General features: G+C 36.2%; 1 protein-coding gene and 1 pseudogene across 1 annotated transcript in view; both read left to right on the forward strand.

The window, feature by feature from the left end:
* Positions 1-20,237, forward strand: part of MTREX (Mtr4 exosome RNA helicase) — a 104,061-nt gene that overhangs the window by 33,049 nt on the left and 50,775 nt on the right. The window contains exons 14-16 of the mRNA XM_041765631.1: positions 2,430-2,531; positions 4,773-4,898; positions 12,871-13,021. Of these exons, the coding sequence (XP_041621565.1) occupies positions 2,430-2,531; positions 4,773-4,898; positions 12,871-13,021 (379 nt within the window). The remainder of the gene's footprint in view (positions 1-2,429; positions 2,532-4,772; positions 4,899-12,870; positions 13,022-20,237) is intronic.
* Positions 13,482-16,444, forward strand: LOC121496970 (annotated as a pseudogene).

A 20,237-nucleotide genomic window follows, 5' to 3' on the forward strand; every position in this document is an offset into this window, starting at 1 on the left:
GCCTGATGCAGGACTCCATCCCTGGACTCCACGATCACGCCCTGGGCCAAAGGCAGGTGCCAAGGCTCTGAGCCACCCAGGGATCCCTGTGTATATGTGTTTTAAATAAGGTCCTGTGGAATGACTTAGATAATGAACTTGATTTTTAAAAGCCAGGGGTGGGGGGGATCCCTGGGTGGCTCCTGCTTTTGACCCAGGGTGTGATCCTGTAGTCCTGGGATCGTGTCCCGTGTTGGGCTCCTGGCATGGAGTCTGCTTCTCCCTCTGCCTGTGTCTCTGCCTCTCTCTCTCTCTCTCTTTCTCTCTCTCTCTCTCTCTTTCTCTTTCTTTCTATCATGAATAAATAAAATCTTTAAAAAATAAAGAAATAAATATTTATTTATTTAAGAAAAAATGTATGCAAGCAGAGGACAGGGCAGAGGGTGACAGAAAGGGAAAGAGTATCTCAAGCAGGTGAGACTGCTACCCACTGAGTGTGTAGTCCAGTGCAGGGCTTGATTTCACGACTCTGGGATCATGACCTGAGCTAAAACCGAGTAGGACACTTAACTGATAGAGTCACCTGGGTTCCCCTCAAGTTGATTTTTGTATATAATGTTATACTTAAGATATTTTGGTCTGTAGGTAAAATATCATTGATTTCCTTTCCTATTATTAAAGTAAGAAATGGTAACACTATATAGTGTGGAATTTTGCAGAAGATCCTTGTTTAACTATCAGAAGTGGAGTTGATTCTATGAGTGGACTCCTGACTATATACAGATTAAAACAACTAATTTACAGAAGATAAGGAGAATTGCTGGTAGACTTATAAAAGAGTTTTTTAGGGTTTGCTAATTTAAACCACAGAGAATCTAATTTAATTTTAAAGATTATATTGATGTCTATACCTAGAAATGGGGTATTAAAAATTGGAAACAACTTCCAAATGGAATCATAAGCCTATATATAATTTATAAATGATTTTATGTTTAAAAATCAAGTTAGAATTTTAACAATCAGATATGTATCATATCTGTATGTATCATATAAATCAGATATGTATCATATCTGTATGTCTCAGATATGTATCATGAGAATCTGAGCACTGACTAGACTATTTTTAATACTTATTTATTCATGAGAGAGACACACGGAGAAAGAAAGAGGCAGAGAGAAACAGGCTCCCCATAGGGAGCCCCATGTGGGACTTGATCCTGGATCCTAGGATCAAGCCCTGAGCCGAAGGCAGATGCAGATGCTCAACCGCTGAGCCACCCAGGTGTCCCATGACTAGACAATTAAAAGAAATTAGTCACTTTAAAGAATATACCTGAGGTATTTTAGATCACAGATTGGTTGCTATTGGGATGGCTGGGTGGTTCAGTGGTTGACCATCTGCCTTCGGCTCAGGTCATGATCTCGGGGTCCAGGATCGAGTCCCACATCAGGCTCCTTGCTTGGAGCCTGCTTCTCCCTCTCCCTATGTCTGTGCCTCTCTCTCTCTCTCTCATGAATAAATAAATAAAATCTTTAAAAAAAAATGAATTGGTCACTGTTTCCACCTATATCCTGATAAAGCCCTGTTGATGTTCCTTCATTAGATTATTGTTGAGGCTCATTTTAAAGAATCTTTTCTTTAAACTATAAATGATACTCGGTGGTGGTGAAAGTCAAATAGAGGAATTGTAAATAAAGAAAAAAATGAAACACCATCATTCCCCTTTACTTCCCAGGAATAACCACTAGGAAACATACAGATAATACTTGTTTTTAAACAAAAAATTATACTCCCCATGTTATTATCCAGTTTGTCATATGTGTATCTTTTCATTTTTTAATAGGTGAATAGCATTCTGTTGAGTTGATGCAGTAAGATGTTTTTATCTCCTTCCCTGTTCATGAAAATTTAGATTAAAAGTACTTCAGTAACTTTACTTGTATATAAATACACACTTTTGTGTGCTTAAGCCACACAGTTTTTTGTGTGTTCTTATTAGTAAAGTCTTAAAAGTGTACTTAGTCACTGATTCTCTTCTCCCCTCAGAGATTCTAAGGGTGACTCCAAAATTGTACCATCAGTCAGAAAGCCAGGAAATGTGACTTTGTGTTTAGAAAAGTAATCTATAGTCTTGTGCTTTGTACATTAGACCAGTAGTAGTATCCTCTTCAAGTTACTACCACTGGAATTTAAGAAAGACTTTTTTTCCTGAATTAGAAATTTTCTGGAATGCAAGGGACATTAGGTATTATTTAGTAATTTTACATATAAAATACTGAAATATTTTTTAGTATTTTAATAAGACAACATGCTAAGACTAGCATGTTGTCTTATTTTTGCAGTCTCATTAATTTTGAAAATTAATTTTTGTTTATACTTGAAAATTACAAAACTAGTTTCTCAGCTCTATAAAATACATGTTTAATCATATAATTATTCAATTTTTTAGGCCTTATTTGCCACAGAGACTTTTGCTATGGGAATTAATATGCCAGCTAGAACTGTTTTATTTACAAATGCCCGGAAATTTGATGGGAAAGATTTCAGATGGGTAAGTAAAATAATTAATATATTGGAATATTTTTTATCTTTACTTGTTTTACCTAAGGTGATTTGGGCTTATGTAATCTTTGAGACTTTCAGTTCTAAATACTGAAGAACTTATACCTGAACCCGTAAACAAGTTTGTCAAGGTTAGACTTCAGATCCTTCGTTTCTATCCGTTAGCCAAAAACAAAAACAAAAAATCCAACATAGAAATGAAATCCCCCTTGGTGAAAGAGTTTCATGATGAGAGATAAGTGTGCAGATGATTTATGAGTGCTTTAAAGCATTTTAAATATATCTGGAATGTTCATTTCTTTCTTTCTTTTTTTTTAATTTTTATTTATTTATGATAGTCACAGAGAGAGAGAGAGAGAGAGAGGCAGAGACACAGGCAGAGGGAGAAGGCAGACTCCATGCACCGGGAACCGGATGTGGGACTCCATCCGGGGTCTCCAGGATCGTGCCCTGGGCCAAAGGCCGGCGCCAAACCGCTGCACCACCCAGGGATCCCTGGAATGTTCATTTCTTAAAGATTGAGAGTATAAGGCACCAAATCTATATTGGCTTCAGTTGCAGCTCACTATTTTATCTTTCAGGTTTAAAATAGAAGTTTTTTTTTTTTCTTCTTCAAAGATTTTATTTATTCATAGAGACACAGGGAGAGAGAGGGAGGCAGAGACACAGGCAGAGGGAGAAGCAGGCTCCATGCAGAGAGCCTGACTTGGGACTCGATCCAGGGTCTCCAGGATCACGCCCTGGGCTGTAGGTGGCGCTAAACCGCTGCACCACCGGGACTGCCCTAAAATAGAAGTTTTAACAGGTTCACACATAATATCCTTTCTAAGAAGGAAGGAGAAAAAGTTGGAACAATGGGTAAAACAGTGAATTTGGGTAGAAAGTAAATTCTTAATCCAGAGCCGACCCGTTCAGGAAACAGTTACTAAATTAAAACTTCAAAAGTTAAACAAAGCAGGTGAAAGTTGGCAGATGTGCAATAAAATGTTGTGTTACGGATTCTGAGAAGTATATACAGACTAGAGCAAGAGAAAAGAAATCTCTTGTATATAAGGGGTAATGGAAGGCTTCATTAGAGAAGGCAATCCTAAAACAGAAACAGCAGCACATGGGTATTAACTAGGTAGACAGTGGAGCTTCACAGGGGTGAAAAGCAGATAAATTTCTAGTTTGAGTATCCAGAACAAGCCAAAGACTCAGATAAACTAGCATTGGGAGAAACTTAAGTAGTCAGCTACTGCAGTTAACCTAATCCTCGAAAGTGGTGATTCTTTTCTACTTAGAGAAGTTTCTGCCAGTAATTACTAATCATAGAAATCCTGAAAAGTGTTCATGGTAGATCGTAAAGACAAAGCATTTTTTTCTTGGTTTGTTTTATTTTAAAATGTATTAGATGCTATACAAAAGAGAAATAGTAATGATCAGGTGCCATTTCTCTTTAGAAACTTTTACATAGTCTTCAAAAATTTTCTATAACCTGTAACTTTTTAAAATTGAACATTTAGTAATTTAATTCATGTAGTATATGATTCCTGTTCATAATGCAGCTAGCTAACAGTTTCATGTTTATATTTAAAATAATTAAGTTTAAAATATCTTTGTAATCTGTTTAAAATTACTTAATTCTCCAAAGAAAATTGATGCCATAAGAAAATAAGTAAATAAGTCATTTGTGACTTTACATGCTTCTTGGCATCCTAAGGACCCTATGGTAAGACTGCAGAGCATAGTGGGTAATTGAACTTAAGAAAGCAATCTTTTCTTGATAATTCAGTATCATATTATTAAACCTAAAAATCATAGTGTGCTATACTGTAATGATGCCCTTGGGCCCTGCTGAGATTCTTTTGCATTACCTTTTTGAAATGTTCTTTTGAAATCTTTCTTAGGATTAGCTTTTCTGTTGTTTTTCCTGGTGCCTTTGTTGCTCTCAGATACTTTAAAAATAAATGTTTATTTTATACTAATATCTTTTTGCAAATTAAGAAATCTATTATGATCAAGTCAGAATTGATATTTAGTAGACTTTGAGTCCTTCTTTGATTTCTTAGACTTTAGTGTTTTCCATCATTTTGGAGCTAAAATTTAGCTCCAGAAGTTGATATTTTTAATCATGTTTCCTTTTGTGGAATATATAACTTGTGCTTTTATATTTTGTGATGAAAATTTAAGAATACTTTTTTCACTAGGTTGTCTCCTAAACTCTGGATTTTTAATTATGTTCACACAGATTTCCTCTGGTGAATACATTCAGATGTCTGGTCGGGCTGGAAGGAGGGGAATGGATGATAGAGGAATTGTAATTCTTATGGTGGATGAAAAGATGAGCCCAACGATTGGAAAACAGCTACTTAAGGTAACCAAGTTAAGATACTGTGCTCTCACCAGCAATTTAAGAAACATACTTCGGGAGCCACTTTGAAATTAGTTATGTCGATTCAGATACCTTTCTAAGTAGATGAATTAATTTAGTAAACTATCTAGGCTTAAAAGGTAGAAGAGGATAACTGAGCAAAGTGCCGATTATACCCTACTTTCTGTTCTAATAAGTAAAGAGTAACTCATGTAATGGAAGGCATGTAAAGATCCCCACAGAAGGCAAAAATGTTTACTTTACCCTCCAAATTTAAGACAGTCTCTATAACTGCCTTCTCTACTGAACAAATTGCTCTTCACCTATCAGAACAGGAAGTAGGGCACATGATATCAGTGTTTTGGGCAGTTACCTTCTCTTAACTTTGCAAGTCTAGATTTCTTTTTATTTTATTTTTATTTTATTTATTAATTTTTTTAAAAGATTTTATTTGTTTATTTATGAGAGACAGAGAGAGAGAGAGAGAGAGAGAGAGAGGGGCAGAGACATAGGCAGAGGGAGAAGCAGACTCCATGCAGGATTCCTGACGAGAGAGAGAGAGAGAGAGAGAGAGAGAGAGAGGCAGAAACATAGGCAGAGGGAGAAGCATACTCCATGCAGGGATCCTGACGTGGGACTCGATCCAGGACTCCAGGATCACACCTTGGGCTGAAGGCAGGTGCTAAAACCAGTGATCCACCCAGGGATCCTATGTCCAGATATCTTAATTAAGTCTACAATCTACCATTCTAATACTACCTCTTAGTGGTTCATAATTATCTCCATAAATGAATTCAAGTATTTAAGCTTTATTTTAAATTAGCTTGTTTATTTTGTTTAATATTTATCTTTTGGATTATTTTTTTTTAAATTTTTTATTTATTTATGATAGTCACAGAGAGAGAGAGAGAGGCAGAGACACAGGCGGAGGGAGAAGCAGGCTCCATGCACCAGGAGCCTGATGTGGGATTCGATCCCGGGTCTCCAGGATCGCGCCCTGGGCCAAAGGCAGGCGCCAAACCGCTGCGCCACCCAGGGATCCCTATCTTTTGGATTATTTTAAGAGTTTTGTTTTGGAGAGCTTCTCAGGGAGGTTTGGCCTGTTTGCTCTTCTTCTCCTTTTCCAAGCAGTAAGGAGTTACTAAATTCCTAGAAAAACTCTTAGTAGGATGAGAAACTTAGCAATTAAAACTTTAAAATTAACTGCCACATCATTAACTAAAGCTCCAAAACATGTTAAGTCCTACTTAGGTCAGTATCTCTCTGAAACAGACTCTTTTCAATTTCAAAGACTTGTGAACAGCAAGGAGAATTTGAGATATGGTTGTGGGACATCTGGTATACTAAAGCAAAAATGAAAGTGTATGTTTTTTAAAATACATGTTTTATGTGAGTGAAGACAAAGCTTGTCTGTATATATTCATAGTGATCGTATGGTGTCTTATTTTCACTTTTAAAGATTAACACTTGGAAACCTATTTTTTTTAAAAAGATTTTATTTATTTATTAGAGGGCTCAAGTGAGCATGAGTGGGAGGAGGGGCAGAAGGAAAAGCAGACTAAGCAGATTCCTTGCTGAGCAGGGAGCCAGACATGGGGCTTGATCCTAGAACCCTGGGATCATGACCTGAGCCAAAGGCAGACAGTTAATCAGCTGAGCCACCCAGGCACCCTAGAAACCTATTTTTTAAGTGTCTATGTAACTTTAATTCTTCATATAAAGAAAATAACACAAGATTGAAAATTTGTATTTTTAGTCTTTAAATTGTGCCAGATATAATAAACACTATTTTTCTTTCTTTGTGCTCTGAATAGAAAAAGTTGAATCAGGTTGTCAATAGTAGGAAGTAATATTTTAATAACAGCATCTGGTTTCTTTAGTACAGATTTTTCATTCTATTTACTTATAAAATAATGTTATTGTCTATTGCTACAGGGTCATACAGCATCTCTAGAGCTTTTTTATTTTGTTTGATCAAAACTTTATGACCTTTGATTAGTACCCCATTACACCTCTCCTCATTCTCTGAACATCTCTTCATTGTCTTGATTTTTATTCTTTTGGATAAATACCCAGAGTAGAATTGCCAGACCATATGCAGTTCTTTTTTCTTAAATTTTTATTGAATATTTTTACTGTTTTCCACAGTGGCTATACCGTTTTGCCTTCTATCGGTGTGCAAGGATTCTAATTTCTCCATCATTTCTGAAGTGAACTTTTAAAAACAGCTTTATTGAGATATAATTCATATTGCATACAGTTCACCCATTTTCATGGTTTTTAATGTATTCACAGAGTTTTGCTATCATCTTAACAATAAATTTTGGAACATTTTTATCAGCCTAAAAAGAAACTTTATTGTCATTAATAATCATTCCCTATTTCCCTCCTACCTCTTCCCTTTCCCCTAAGCTCTAGGCAAACCACTAATCTACTCTTTGTCTCTATAGAGTTGCCTGTTCTAGGCATTTCATATAAATTTAGTCAGATATGGGACTCCTGGGTGGTTGAGTGTCTGCCTTCGGCTCAGGGCGTGATCCCGGAGTTCTGGGATCAAGTCTCATATCAGGCTCCCCACTGGAAGCCTGCTTCTACCTCTGCCTATGTCTCTGCCTCTCTGTTTCTCTTTTTGTCTCTCAATAAATAAATAAAATCTTTAAAAATAAATAAATTCAGATAATATGTGATCTTTTGTATCTGGTTTCTTTAGCATAATATTTTCAAGGTTTATCTGCATTTGTAATATGTATCAGGACTTCACTCCTTTTTTGATGAATATTGCTCTTTTTGGCTATATTACAACCTATTTATCCATCTATCAGTGGATGTATATTTATGTTGTTTTGACTGCTATGATTGTTCTTTACAAGTTTTATGTAAACATGCTTTTATTTCTTTTGGGTATATTACCTGTGAGTAAAATTGCTAGGTCATACATAATTTCATATTTAACCTTTTGAGGACCCACCAGACTGTTTTTCCTCAGCAGCTATACCATTTTATATTCTCATCAGCAATATAGGAGGGTTCTCATACCCCTGCATTCTAGCTAACACCTATTATCTGTCCTTTTAACTTAAAGTGATCATCCTAGTGAGTGTAAAGTGGTACCTTTCACCTTGAATGCTATATAGTTTGAGTTGTCAAAAGGATACAGTATCTGCTTGCTGATGATGCTGCAGTTATATAAACAAATACGTGTGTATCTCTGTTTCTTGATTTCTGGACACATTTATTGAGACTAACTGTTCTACTATTTTTTTTGTCCTCTAGGATTTTTTTTCAGGTGATTTTACTGTCATTAAAGAATTTGTGGGCAACTTATTCAGAAAAATAACAATTAACAGTTAAATGAATATTCAACTTGTCTTGGGCTTTGAAATGATTGCTATTACCATCCCAGTTCTATAAATGAATAAAACATACAGGGGCTAAATAATTTTTCAAACGTCATATTGTTGTTAAATGGCAAATTCTGATTTTAAAGTCAGGCAGTTTGGTGTCAGTGCATGCTTCTAAGCACCATGTGCTGTTGCTTCTCAGTATCTCACACAAATAGATTTTTCATTTACTGACTCAAACTGAATTTGGCATGACAGCACTTTGTTCTTTTGACCTTAATACAATATATAAACTAATAGCAGCCAAAACAACGTAATATATACATCATTAAAACGTCAGGTCTGTTTTCCTTTAAGCAACAGTGAGTGAGATTTGCTCTTAATAGGACTTTAATAGAACATTTATTTTCTCAAATAAGAACTAAAATGTGTAGATTATTCCACGTTATGGTATGTAAAACTAATTAGTATGTTTTATATACATTTGTAAAATTTGGATCTGTCACATCTATCATTTATCCTGTTAGGTTAAATAGTCTTACAAAGATAGCAGAATACATGTGTTCATTGCTTGTTGACTAAAGATTATTTTTTTTAACATTTCTCATATCTGAGCATGCACACACAGTTATATATTTGTGCATGTAAATCATTTAATCATGCATTTAAAATATTTTAATAATTTCTTTAACAGTTTGGTATGACCTAAATTTCAGTATTTACAAGGGTCCTTAGGTAGTCATTATTGATGAATAGAGTATTATATTACAGTGAAATTATATTTTGGGTTGTCTGGCAGCACGTTGATTAAATTGGAAGGGAAATAGAAACCAGAGTAGTTACAATGATAGTTGTAGTGATCTATCTAAATCAGATTTGATGAAACTTTGAAATAGGGAGATAGCAGAGGTAAAGAAACAAAGGAACTAATCTAAGATACATAAGAGGAAATAATCTGCAACCATGGATTGATTGAAATTTTTAAAGGGGATAAAGTAGAAGAAAGACCTTCGAAATTGGAATTTAAATGTTAATTTCATTAACCATTAATCAAATTATAATTGAACTATCCTGAGTTCACTCCTCGCAGAGTCACAGAAATTACTCCAGGTGGAGTTGCCACACAAAGGATTTTATTCGCAACAAATAAGGAGGTCACAGGAAGTAACTTCCCGAGTTGTGATTCCCTGAGCAATGGTGAATGGATTCCCTTTATTTAGTGTTAGGAGGAATATTGAGCCTTGTCATCGTTCTTTCTTAGGTGGGGATTTTAATATTATAATGAGCTAAGGTAACTGTCAGTCATTCTTTGGTTCATATGTGCAGATGAGAATCTTGGATTGAATTCAAGCTGGTCTGGGTAGTTTTGAGCTCCTCATCAAGGCAGTTGTTACTGCTTGAAGGGTAGTTTCTGTTTCCTCATGGGATGTTTAATGACTTGCGAATCTTTTGCCTCAGTTAAGAGATCAGCTAGAAGGAAGGGCTTAAGGAAGAATGTGGAACAAAGGTCAGTGAGTATAATCACATAAGCAGTAAAGATCAGATTTGGGGGTCTAGCTGGTGACAAAATCAGTAATCTTACTAACAGTCTTTGTAAGAGTGACTGACACTCAGTAATGGGAAAAAGCAAGAGAGATAAATTTCATTTTAGGTAGTGTAACCATATTTATCAGCCAAATTCAGTAGATTAACTTGTAGACTATCTTGGGGTCACTTAGATAAAATGTCACAATACCAACTTGAGTTTCAGGTCACTGAGAATTCTGGTAGGTGTATTCTACAGCAGTTGAGAATACAGAAGTATGGGATGCCTGGGTGAGTCAGCTGTTGAGTGTCTGCCTTCGGCTCAGGGCGTGATCCTGGAGTTCCAGGATCGAGTCCCACATTGGGCTCCCTGTGAGGAGCCTGCATCTCCCTCTGCCTATGTCCTTCTCTTTCTTTGTGTCTTTCATGAATAAATAAATAAAATCTTAAAAGAAAAACAACACAGAAGCAGAGCTTGCACTTAGAAATAAACATTGGTAATATTGAAGCCCCAAATTTGTGAGAGGAGATAGAAAAAAAAAATAACAGAAAAGTAAGGGCTGGGATCCTGCCTTCAGCCCAGGGCATGATCCTGGAGTCCCAGGATCGAGTCCTATGTCAGGCTCCCTGCATGGAGTCTGCTTCTCCCTCTGCCTATGTCTCTGCCTCTCTTGCTCACTCTCTGTGTCTCTCATGAATAAATAAATAAACTCTTAAAAAAAAAAATAGAAAAGTAAGGTCCGTGTCTGTTTGCAAAATGGTAAAATAGCTAAAGTTGTCTTTAAATTACTCTCTCCTCCAAGAATTTGGTTTTTGTATTAACTTCACATCTCCCTTTGGTCCTATTTTCTTTCTTTCTTTTTTTTTTAAGATTGTATTTATTTATTCATGAGAGACACAGAGAGAGAGGCAGAGACATAGGCCGAGGGAGAAGCAGGCTTCCTGCAGGAAGCCTGATGTGGGACAAGTCCCAGGATCCCAGGATCACAACCTGAGCCAAAGGTGGACACTCAACCACTGAGCCACCCAGGTGTCCCTTGGCCTTAGTTTCAAGGAAAGTTCATAAACATCAAGGTTTTAGGGACTTATTAACTATGCCCCTAGGGCGAATGGCTCTTAATATTTCAGGAGTTAAGGAATACTTTTCATTTAAGGCTGTGGTGAAAACTCTGCTTCTCATAAAATCCTATATGCATACATATAAAATTATGCTATAACGTTGGTTTGTGGACCTCAATTTAAGAGCCCTTGACTACCCTAAAAGTATTTATGTGTTTTACTATGCCATTTAGAAATACATAGCATGCTATGTGACATTTCACTTCTAAAGTGAATTCACTTCTCCCCAGAATTTGATTATTCTCCTATTGTACCTGGGGCGTAGAGGTGCAAAAGCACCTGGGTCCAGGGGGTCCCAAACAGAGCAGGTTTAGCTACTCACCTCAGGCAAAATTTAAAGAGAAACAAGTGGTAGTGAAACAAAAAGGCAATTTATTTCAGGCAAGCCAGTACCAGGAAGACAGTGGACCAGCATTTCAAAGACTGTCTCCAAAGTGCCGAAAGTACTTCACAAGTTTATATAAGGAAAATGTGGGACAGAGTTCCCTGGGTACATGCGGTGGGTGGGGAGGGGGTGGTTACAGATCAAGTTGTTCATCTTCTTGGGCTTAGTCCTGGGCAGAGTCTTTCTGGCTCAAGGAAGTCCTTGAGGGGTTGGTTTCAGTTTCCACCAGAGGATGCTTTGCCTATAGCGTCTTTTGCCTGAGTTAAGAGATATGCTGGAAAGAAGAACATTAATTGATCAGAAAGTTTGAGGTCAGAGTGGAGTAATTGAAGTCCTTTCTCACTATGTGTAACTACAAAACCATTTTCATTCTTAAGTATTTACATTTAAAAATATATTTCTGGGGGCACCTGGGTGGGAATGGCTCAGTTGGTTAAGTGTCTGCCTTCTGCTCAGGTCATGATCCCAGAATCCTGGGATTGAGGCCCACGTTTTGAGCCTGCTTCTCCCTCTCCCTGCTCGTACATTCTCTATCTCTGTTTCTTTCTCTCTCTCTCTCTCTAAAATCTTGGAAAAAAAAATTTTTTTTTTCAAGATTTTATTTATTTATTCGTGAGAGACACAGAGAGGAAGAGGCATTGGCAGAGGGAGAAGCCCGTGCAGGGAGTGCGATGTGGGACTCGACTCCAGGTCCCTGGGATCACGCCCTGAGCTGAAGGCAGACGCTCAATCACTGAGCCACCCACGCGTCCCTAAAAAAATATTTCTGAAGAAACATTGCTGAAAGAAAATTTTAGATCTCAAAGAAGTATTTTTGGTTAGAAACTTTTAGTGAGTTAAGGTCACTCGGTGTAGATAAATATTTTATTCTGCCTAGCCCTTAGTTTTGCCCTTCTTTGGTAACAGTCACAGTTAGGAGAAAGAATTATGAAAATGTAGATAAAGAATTGTCTGTAAGTTGGGGAAGAGGAACACTTAACTTTTCATATCACTCCAGACGGCTGAGTTTTAAGGTGCTAATTTTTATCTGGATATCGTTCTGAGTTGAATTTAGTATAGTCTGTCAGCACAAGCTAGGTTATGTACAGTAAAAATCCCTAAATTTAAGTTATTTAAAGGTTTATTTCTCTTGTTCAGTGCAGGTTTATAAAGAAGGTTCTGCTTATCATTGTTTAGGGATGCAAGATGATGGAGGAACCACACCTTGAACATTAACAGTCACTATGCCAGAGGGAAAAAGACTGCTTTTCACACCAACAATTAAATACTTGGCCAGAAAGTGACCCATCATTAACAGTTTGTTTGCCCCACCCACCACGGGTGAGAAAGTGTAATCTTAATCTTATCAAGTGCCTAGAAGGCAGAGAGCTAAACATACTTGGTAAACAGTATTTTAACTAGTACTATTCCTACTTAGTGGATTTTTTTTCCCCATTATAATTTCCCAAAGATCAACTATTTATCACTTTGTATTGGTCATTTAAAGGAAAGAACTTAATACATTTCTATAATATTCATTAAATGGATTAAATTATTAAGCAGTTTTTTAAGTATCTATGTAAATCATATTTGAAAAATCCCAACATTGACTTTTTTTTCCTCTTAGGGCTCAGCTGATCCTCTAAATAGTGCTTTTCATTTGACCTACAACATGGTTTTGAATTTACTACGTGTAGAAGAAATTAATCCTGAGTACATGTTGGAAAAATCCTTTTACCAGTTTCAGCATTATAGAGCAATTCCAGGAGTAGTAGAGAGTAAGTATAAAATTATTCTATCAAAGTCTTCTTAGCTAGTAGAGTAAATAGCACAATCACTGCCTTATTGGCTGCCTAGGCTATTGTTTATTTTCTGGTTAGCCATACCTTGATTTTTACATAAAGTAAGAACTGTGTTCTGGTCATTACAACCAATGAGAACATTTTAAAATAAAAGTAAGAAAACCCTGTTAGTACACCTTTCTGTAATTGGTTCAAATTTGATATAATTTATTGTTGTAGGCATATTACATGATAGCTCATGTTCATGAATCATGATATAACAAAAAGCCGGATATACTAAAATTTGACCTGTAAGAAGGATGTGTATATTAGTCTTGGCCTTGTATTGTTTTCTCATTATAAAAAAATGCCACAGCATAAGTTTATAAATGATTAAGGAAATTTAATGCTTCAGTGGGATTTGAGTTCAGCCTTTTTAGAATTTCTAGCTCCTAATATGATGATGCTTCCTAAAGTTCAAAAAGTAAGTGTTTTATGGTAACTCTGTTCAAGTAGAATTATGTACTGATCCTTATCTTAAAGGATGTTTTGGCTGATTATCATATAGAGTGGATTAAAACCTAAAACAGAGGCATAGATTGAAAATACTGGTTTGGGTAGATCTTACAAAAATAATGCAGTCATTGTCAAGCAGATAAACAGGGACATTGAATAAACGATACAGAGGAGAGTTAAAATCATTTGTGACTCTACACAGAGCCAGCCTAAGCAGTTCGTAGTTCTTCCAACTTTTTTCTTTCTCATAAATTTTTTTTTCTCAACGTGGGATTAAATATATTAGTTCTCCCTTTATCCACAGTTACATGTTCTAGGATTCCCAACAGATACCTGAAACCACAGATAGTACTGAACCCTATATATACTATGTTTTTCTGTATACATATATGCATTCCTGTGGTAAAGCTTAATTTATAAAGTAGGCACAATAAGAGATTAACAATAGTAACTAATAGAACAATTTTACCAATATATTATAAAAAAAGTTTTGTGAATATGCTCTCTAGAAATATCTTAACTCTTTACTCACCTTTTTTGTGATGACGTGAGATGGTAAAATACCTACGTAATCAGGTGAAGAGAGAAGTAAATGAATCAGTCACTGTGATGTAGCATTAGGCTCCCTTACGTACTGTCTGAAGGAAGGTGATCTCTATTTAGACTGTATTTGAACACAAGTAACTGAAACCACAGAAAAAGAAAACAACTGTGGATAAAGGGGGGAACTACTGTATACAGTTTTTATAAAAGCAATGATGGTACTTATGTTAGCATCTTTTGTTAAATATTTACCTTATGCCTAGCCTTGTGTTAATACTTTATGTTCATTATTGGCTCGATGATTCTGGCTTTTTAAAATTTAATCTCAAATATCCTTTCAAAATATGATTTTATGATTACATAATATTTCCATTTTATATGTGTGCTGTGATTTATTTAACGATAAAGGTAAATTTGAGATACTTTTCTATCGCAAGTATTAGTACACTCAACTCAATTTTTATGTAGCCAAAAGTAAATGAATTATAATAATGTGCCTCAAAGGAAAAAGGCTTAGAACATCCAAGTGTGTTAAAAAATTTTTTCTTTTTCTTTAACCTTACCTGGATAATAGATCATAATTATTTCCTCTTACATTAACTTATCAGGTCTTAAGAGAGGCTGTTTCATTACAAACTATAGAACTGGAAGGAGCTTTGGCATCATTTTACAGATTTTTTTCTTAAAGGCCTAGGACTCCCTCCTCCCTGAATCCCCTTCAGATTCTGATTATACCTAATCAGCCATTTAGGGACCAGTCATTTGCAGATAACTGGAAGATTGAACCCCTAGATGTCCCCAGCTTGCCCCAGTTGCTGTCCACAAGTAGAGCATATATGGCTTTAGATGATACCGTTCTATGTCCTCAACCGGAGACAGATAATAATTTTCCAAATGTTGACTTACCAGATGCCTATCACTGTAAAAGAATATTTGGCACCAGGCAGTGAACAAAAAGCAGTATCATCTTGAAGAATCACACAGCTTTGGTACATCTCGATTTGGGAGAAGTAGGGCAGGGCCCCTATCTGGAAAGAAATTTGGAAACTCTGGAGGAAAAACTAGTCAAAAAGAAATGAAATCTTGATGAGCTGCCCAAATTTTGAGAAAAATTTTTATCAAGAACACCTTGATTTAGTTAGGTGCACAGCACAAGAAGTGGAAACATATAGAAGGAGTAAGGAAATTTTTTTTTTTTAAATTATAGTTAGAGGTCACAACTGCCCAAAGCCAGTTCTGCCTCTTTATGAAGCAAACTCCTCTGCAAACGTAATGGATGTGACTGCAAGACAGAATTTTACTGAACCCACTGTTACTCAAGCCCAGGATTGGCCCATTGCTCTGAGTGGATTGGCAGCTGTGGTTGGAATAGCACAGACTGGATATGGGAAAACATTGTCTTATTTGCTGCCTGCTGTAATCCACATCAATCATCAGCCATTCCTAGTGAAAGATAATGGGCCTATTTGCTTGTTGCTGGCACCACCTTGGAACTTGCCCAACAGATACATCAAATAGCTGCTAAATACTATAGAGTATGTTGCTGGAGGTCCACTTGCATCTTTGGTTGTGTTCCCAAGGGACTTACAGATTTGTGATTTGGAGAGAGATGTGGAAACCTGTGTTGCAACACCTGGAAGACTGACTGACTATTTAGAGTATGGGAAAACCAATCTGAGAAGAACTACCTGCCTTGTCTATCCTTGATTAAGTAGATAGAATGCTTGAAAAGGTCTTCGAACCCCAAATAAGGAAGACTGTGGATCAGAACAGCTTGATCCATGTAAACATTGGTGGATTGGAACTGAGTGCAAACCACGACATTCTTCAGATTGTAGATATTTGCCATGGTGTAGAAAAGGATGAAAAACTTACTCCTTGGTGGAAGAGATGTGAATGAGGAGTAGAATGAAACCATTGTTTTTGTTGAAACCAAAAAAGATGTGATGAGCTTACTAAAAAAATAAGGAAAGACGGGTGGCTGACCCCTGTTTGGATTGCTACAGATACAGCTTCAAGGGCAAGATTTGGAAGATGTGAAATTTGTTATCAGTTATGACTACCCTAACTTCTTGGAGGATTATATTCATTGAATTAGAAGAGCTGTTCACAGTACCAAGACAGGCACAGCATACACTTTTTTTTTTTTGCATACGCTTTTTTTATACCTAATAACATAAACCAAGTGAGCAACCTTATCTCTCTGCTTCATGAAGCTAATCAAGAACGTTTAACCCCAAGTTGCTTCAGTTGGTTGAAGACATCAGAGGTTCAGCTTGTTCCAGGGGTAGAGGAGGGTTGAAGGATGACCATTGGAACAGGTACCCTTTGAGCAAAAGTTTTGGATTTAATGCCTTTTGAGAGAGGGAAAATTATGACAGATGTTACTCTAGTCTGATTAAGAGAGATTTTGGGGGGGAAACTCAATGGTATTTACTGTGCTGCAATTTACACCAATGGTAACTTTGGAAATAATTTTGTCTGCTGGTTTAGAGACCAGTTTTAGGACTGGCTACCCAATAGGCACTTAACAGAATGATTATGATAGCACTCAGCAATATGGAAGTAATGTCCAAAGATGCGTCGGTGTTATGAATCAACGGGCATATGCATATCCTGCTAGTGAGGCTCTGCCTGTGAATGGTTATCCAGTGCCAACAGGTTATTCTCAGTAAGACTTTAGAAGTAAATGTCTGTTTTCCATAATTGCTCTTTATATTGTATGTTATCAGACAAGATATTTAAGAAGCATAGGAAATGCAGAAATGACTGCAGTGTAGCAGTAATTATGGTGCACTACTTCACTATTTATTTATTTAACTACTTCACTATTTAAATTGGATATTTTTCTCCTTTCCTGAAACCATTTTTAGGGGCTTTTTTTGTGTGTGTACCAGAAAATGCAGGCAGTATTTTCACAAAAGTAAATGTACAGTGATTTGAAATACAATAAATGAGGGACGCCTGGGTGGCTCAGTGGTTGAATGTCTGCCTTTGGTTGGTTGAGTGTCTGTCTTCCGTTCAGGGCATGATCCTGGGGTCCTGGGATCGAGTCTCACATCAAGCTCCCTGCGGAGCCCTGCTTCTCCCTCTTCTCCCTCTACCTATGTCTCTGCCTCTCTCTCTGTCTCTCTCATGAATAAATAAATAAAATCTTAAAAAAAAAATACAAGAAATGAAGGCAATACATGGCCTTCCAGTAAAAAAAAGGTGTGAAGACTGAAAAAAATAATAAAAAAATAAAGGCCTAGGGGAAGTTAAGTCAGTATCTGTGGTTATACATTTGATGGCTGGCAGAATTGAGATTAGAGTCTTGGACTCCTGCTGCTGAGCTAAGCTGTTTTTATTAAGTCATAGATCATCTCTTTTTTAATACGGTGAAAGTAAATGAAGTAACTTCTCTGACTAAAAAAAGAAAACAGGATGACAAAACATTGATTAAAGAAAACTTGAGCTGGCTAGTTTTAAGGACTTGCCTGTATTTAAATACTATGAGCACAGCTGTTAAATTTTTTAAATGCACCTTATAAAATTAATGGCAAATGTATAACTTCAGATTATATTTGTTATTGTGAAATTGTGTGATGCCATTTGTCTTGGTGAATACCTATGACCTTAGCAAAGAGAAAGAAATGATTCTTTGTCAAGAAACTTTTGTATTTATTTATTTCAGAGAGCAAGCACAAGCGGGAGGGGCGGAGGGAGCGGAGGAGAGAATCTCAAGTAGACTCAGCACAGTGTGGAGCTGGATGCAGGGCTTGATCCCAGTGACCATGAAATCACAACCTGAGCCAAAACCAAGAGTTGGACACTTAGTGAGCCACTCAGGTGTCCCAAAGAACTATGTTTTTAAAGAGGCTATCAATCTCTTTCTCTTGCAAAAAAAAAAGAACATTGTATATAATAATAGAATTTTTAAAAATAGTATCCACAAGATTTAAGTACATTGTAGATTTGGATATAAATTAAGGTATTTTAATGTTTAATAGTAAAAAGGAACTTAATTTTACCTTATGTAGAAATTTCAGATGCTGTCATTGAAACACATAAGGTTATAAGCCAGCTTAATATATTTTTCTTAAGATTTTATTTATTTATTTGAGATAGCAGGAGAGGAGCAGAGGCAGAAGGACAAGCAGACTCCACATTAAGCACAGAGTCCCCAGCTTGGGGCTCATACCCACCACACTGAAGATCAGTCATGATCTGAGCCAAAACCAAGAGTCAGACACTTAACCGGCTGAGCTCTCTGGGTGCACCAAGCCAGTTTAATACTTTATTTTGTTTATTTATTTTTAAATTATTTATTTGTTTGTATGTTTGTTAGAGTGTGTGAGAGTAGGAGCAGAGGGAGTGGGAGAAGCAGACTCCCTGCCGAGCAGGGAGCCCACTTTGGTGCTGGATCCCAAGAACCGCAGGATCATGACCTCAGCCAACTGCAGACACTTAACCAACTGAGCCACTCAGGCACCCCTATACTTCAAATAAAAAGAATTAAACTTAAAATATTCCTAAGCAGTTAGCACGAGGTCATGCATGAGTAGGGTAATTATACACACATAGGCAGCAGTTAGTCTGGTTTAGTGACTGAATAACCAAGAGAAATAGTATGCACAGTAGTGTACCAACCTTTGGGTTTTTTCCTCTTATCTGTAAAAATAGTGTATTCTAGCAACCAATAGATTACTTTTTAAACTTCACTTTTATTCTTTCATAATTCCATAGAGGGCACTCTTGTTATCTTCATTTTGTGGATAAAGAAACGAAAAAAAAGCAGATTAAATAGAGGAGTTTAACCAGTTGAATAGAATTGAAAGTCTTGAAGTGGTAAACGCATACATGTGTGGTCAGTTGATTTTCAACACACGCTCTTGGAGCAGTGGAATAGTCATATGTAAAAGAATGAAATTGGACTCTTACCATATACAATAATTAACTGAGATTGGAACTGAAGACAAAAAAAATAAATAAATAAAAAAAAAAGGAACTGAAGACAAAACTCTTAGAAGAAAACATAGGTATAAATTCCTATAACCTTGGATTTAGCAGTGGTTTCTTAAATAAGACACCAAAAGTACAAGTAACAAAAGAAAATTCATAAATTTGATTTAATCAAAATTGGAAGCTTTTGTACCTAGTAGACACCAACAGGAAATAAAAAGCCCAAAGAATGGGAGAAAAAATTTGTAGAACATATATCTGATATAGGTCTATTTTCCAGAATATATAAAGAACTCTTATAATTCAAAAATAAAAAGACAAATCATCTGATTTTTAAATGGGCAAAATATTTGTTTTTGTTTTGGGGCAAAGTATTTGAATGGATTTTTTTTTTCTCCAAAGAAGATAAACTGTTAGCCAGTAAACAATCATATGAAAACATGCTCAACATTAGTTATTAGGGAAGTGCCATTCATAACGACATAGAAATACCACTTCACACTTAATTAGGATAGGTTTTTGGCTTTGTTTTTAAGATATTAACAAAATGATATTGTCATTGTGGAAGATAGTTCAGCACTTCCTAGAAAGTTAAATACAGAATTACCATAAGAACCAATAGTTCCACTCCTGGGGATATAATAAAAGAAATATTTTCAAACAAAAACTTCTGCATGAATATTCATAACAGCACTATTTACAGTCGCTAAAAAGAAATAATCCAAATGACCACCATCTGGTAAACAGATCACTAAAATGGTGTACTTATATAGTGGAATAATATTTAGACATTAAAAGAAGTGAAGTACTGATACATGCTGTACTGTAACATGGATGAACCTTGAAAACATGCTAGTGAAGGAAGTCAAACAGAAGGCCACTTATAGTGTGACTGCACATATATGAGAAATCTAGAATAGATAAATCCATGCAAACAAAAAGTAGACAGGATGTCAGAGGTTGTGGGGAGGAGTGAATGAAGAGTGTGTTTGCTCAATGGATATGGAATTTCCTTTTGGAGCAGTGAAAATACTCTAGAACTAGGTGATGCTAATATTTGCCTATGTTGTAAATGTACTAAATGTATTTACAGTGAGTTTTAAGTTTTGTGTATTTAACCTCATTTGAAATTGTGCTTGTTCACAATGGGATGGAGGCATAATGAAATGAGTGAGGGAGGTCAGCAGTAGACGCAAGAACTGGAGTAGGAAAT

This window comes from Vulpes lagopus, chromosome 8 (genome assembly GCF_018345385.1).
Source record: "Vulpes lagopus strain Blue_001 chromosome 8, ASM1834538v1, whole genome shotgun sequence".
NCBI classification, from domain to species: domain Eukaryota; kingdom Metazoa; phylum Chordata; class Mammalia; order Carnivora; family Canidae; genus Vulpes; species Vulpes lagopus.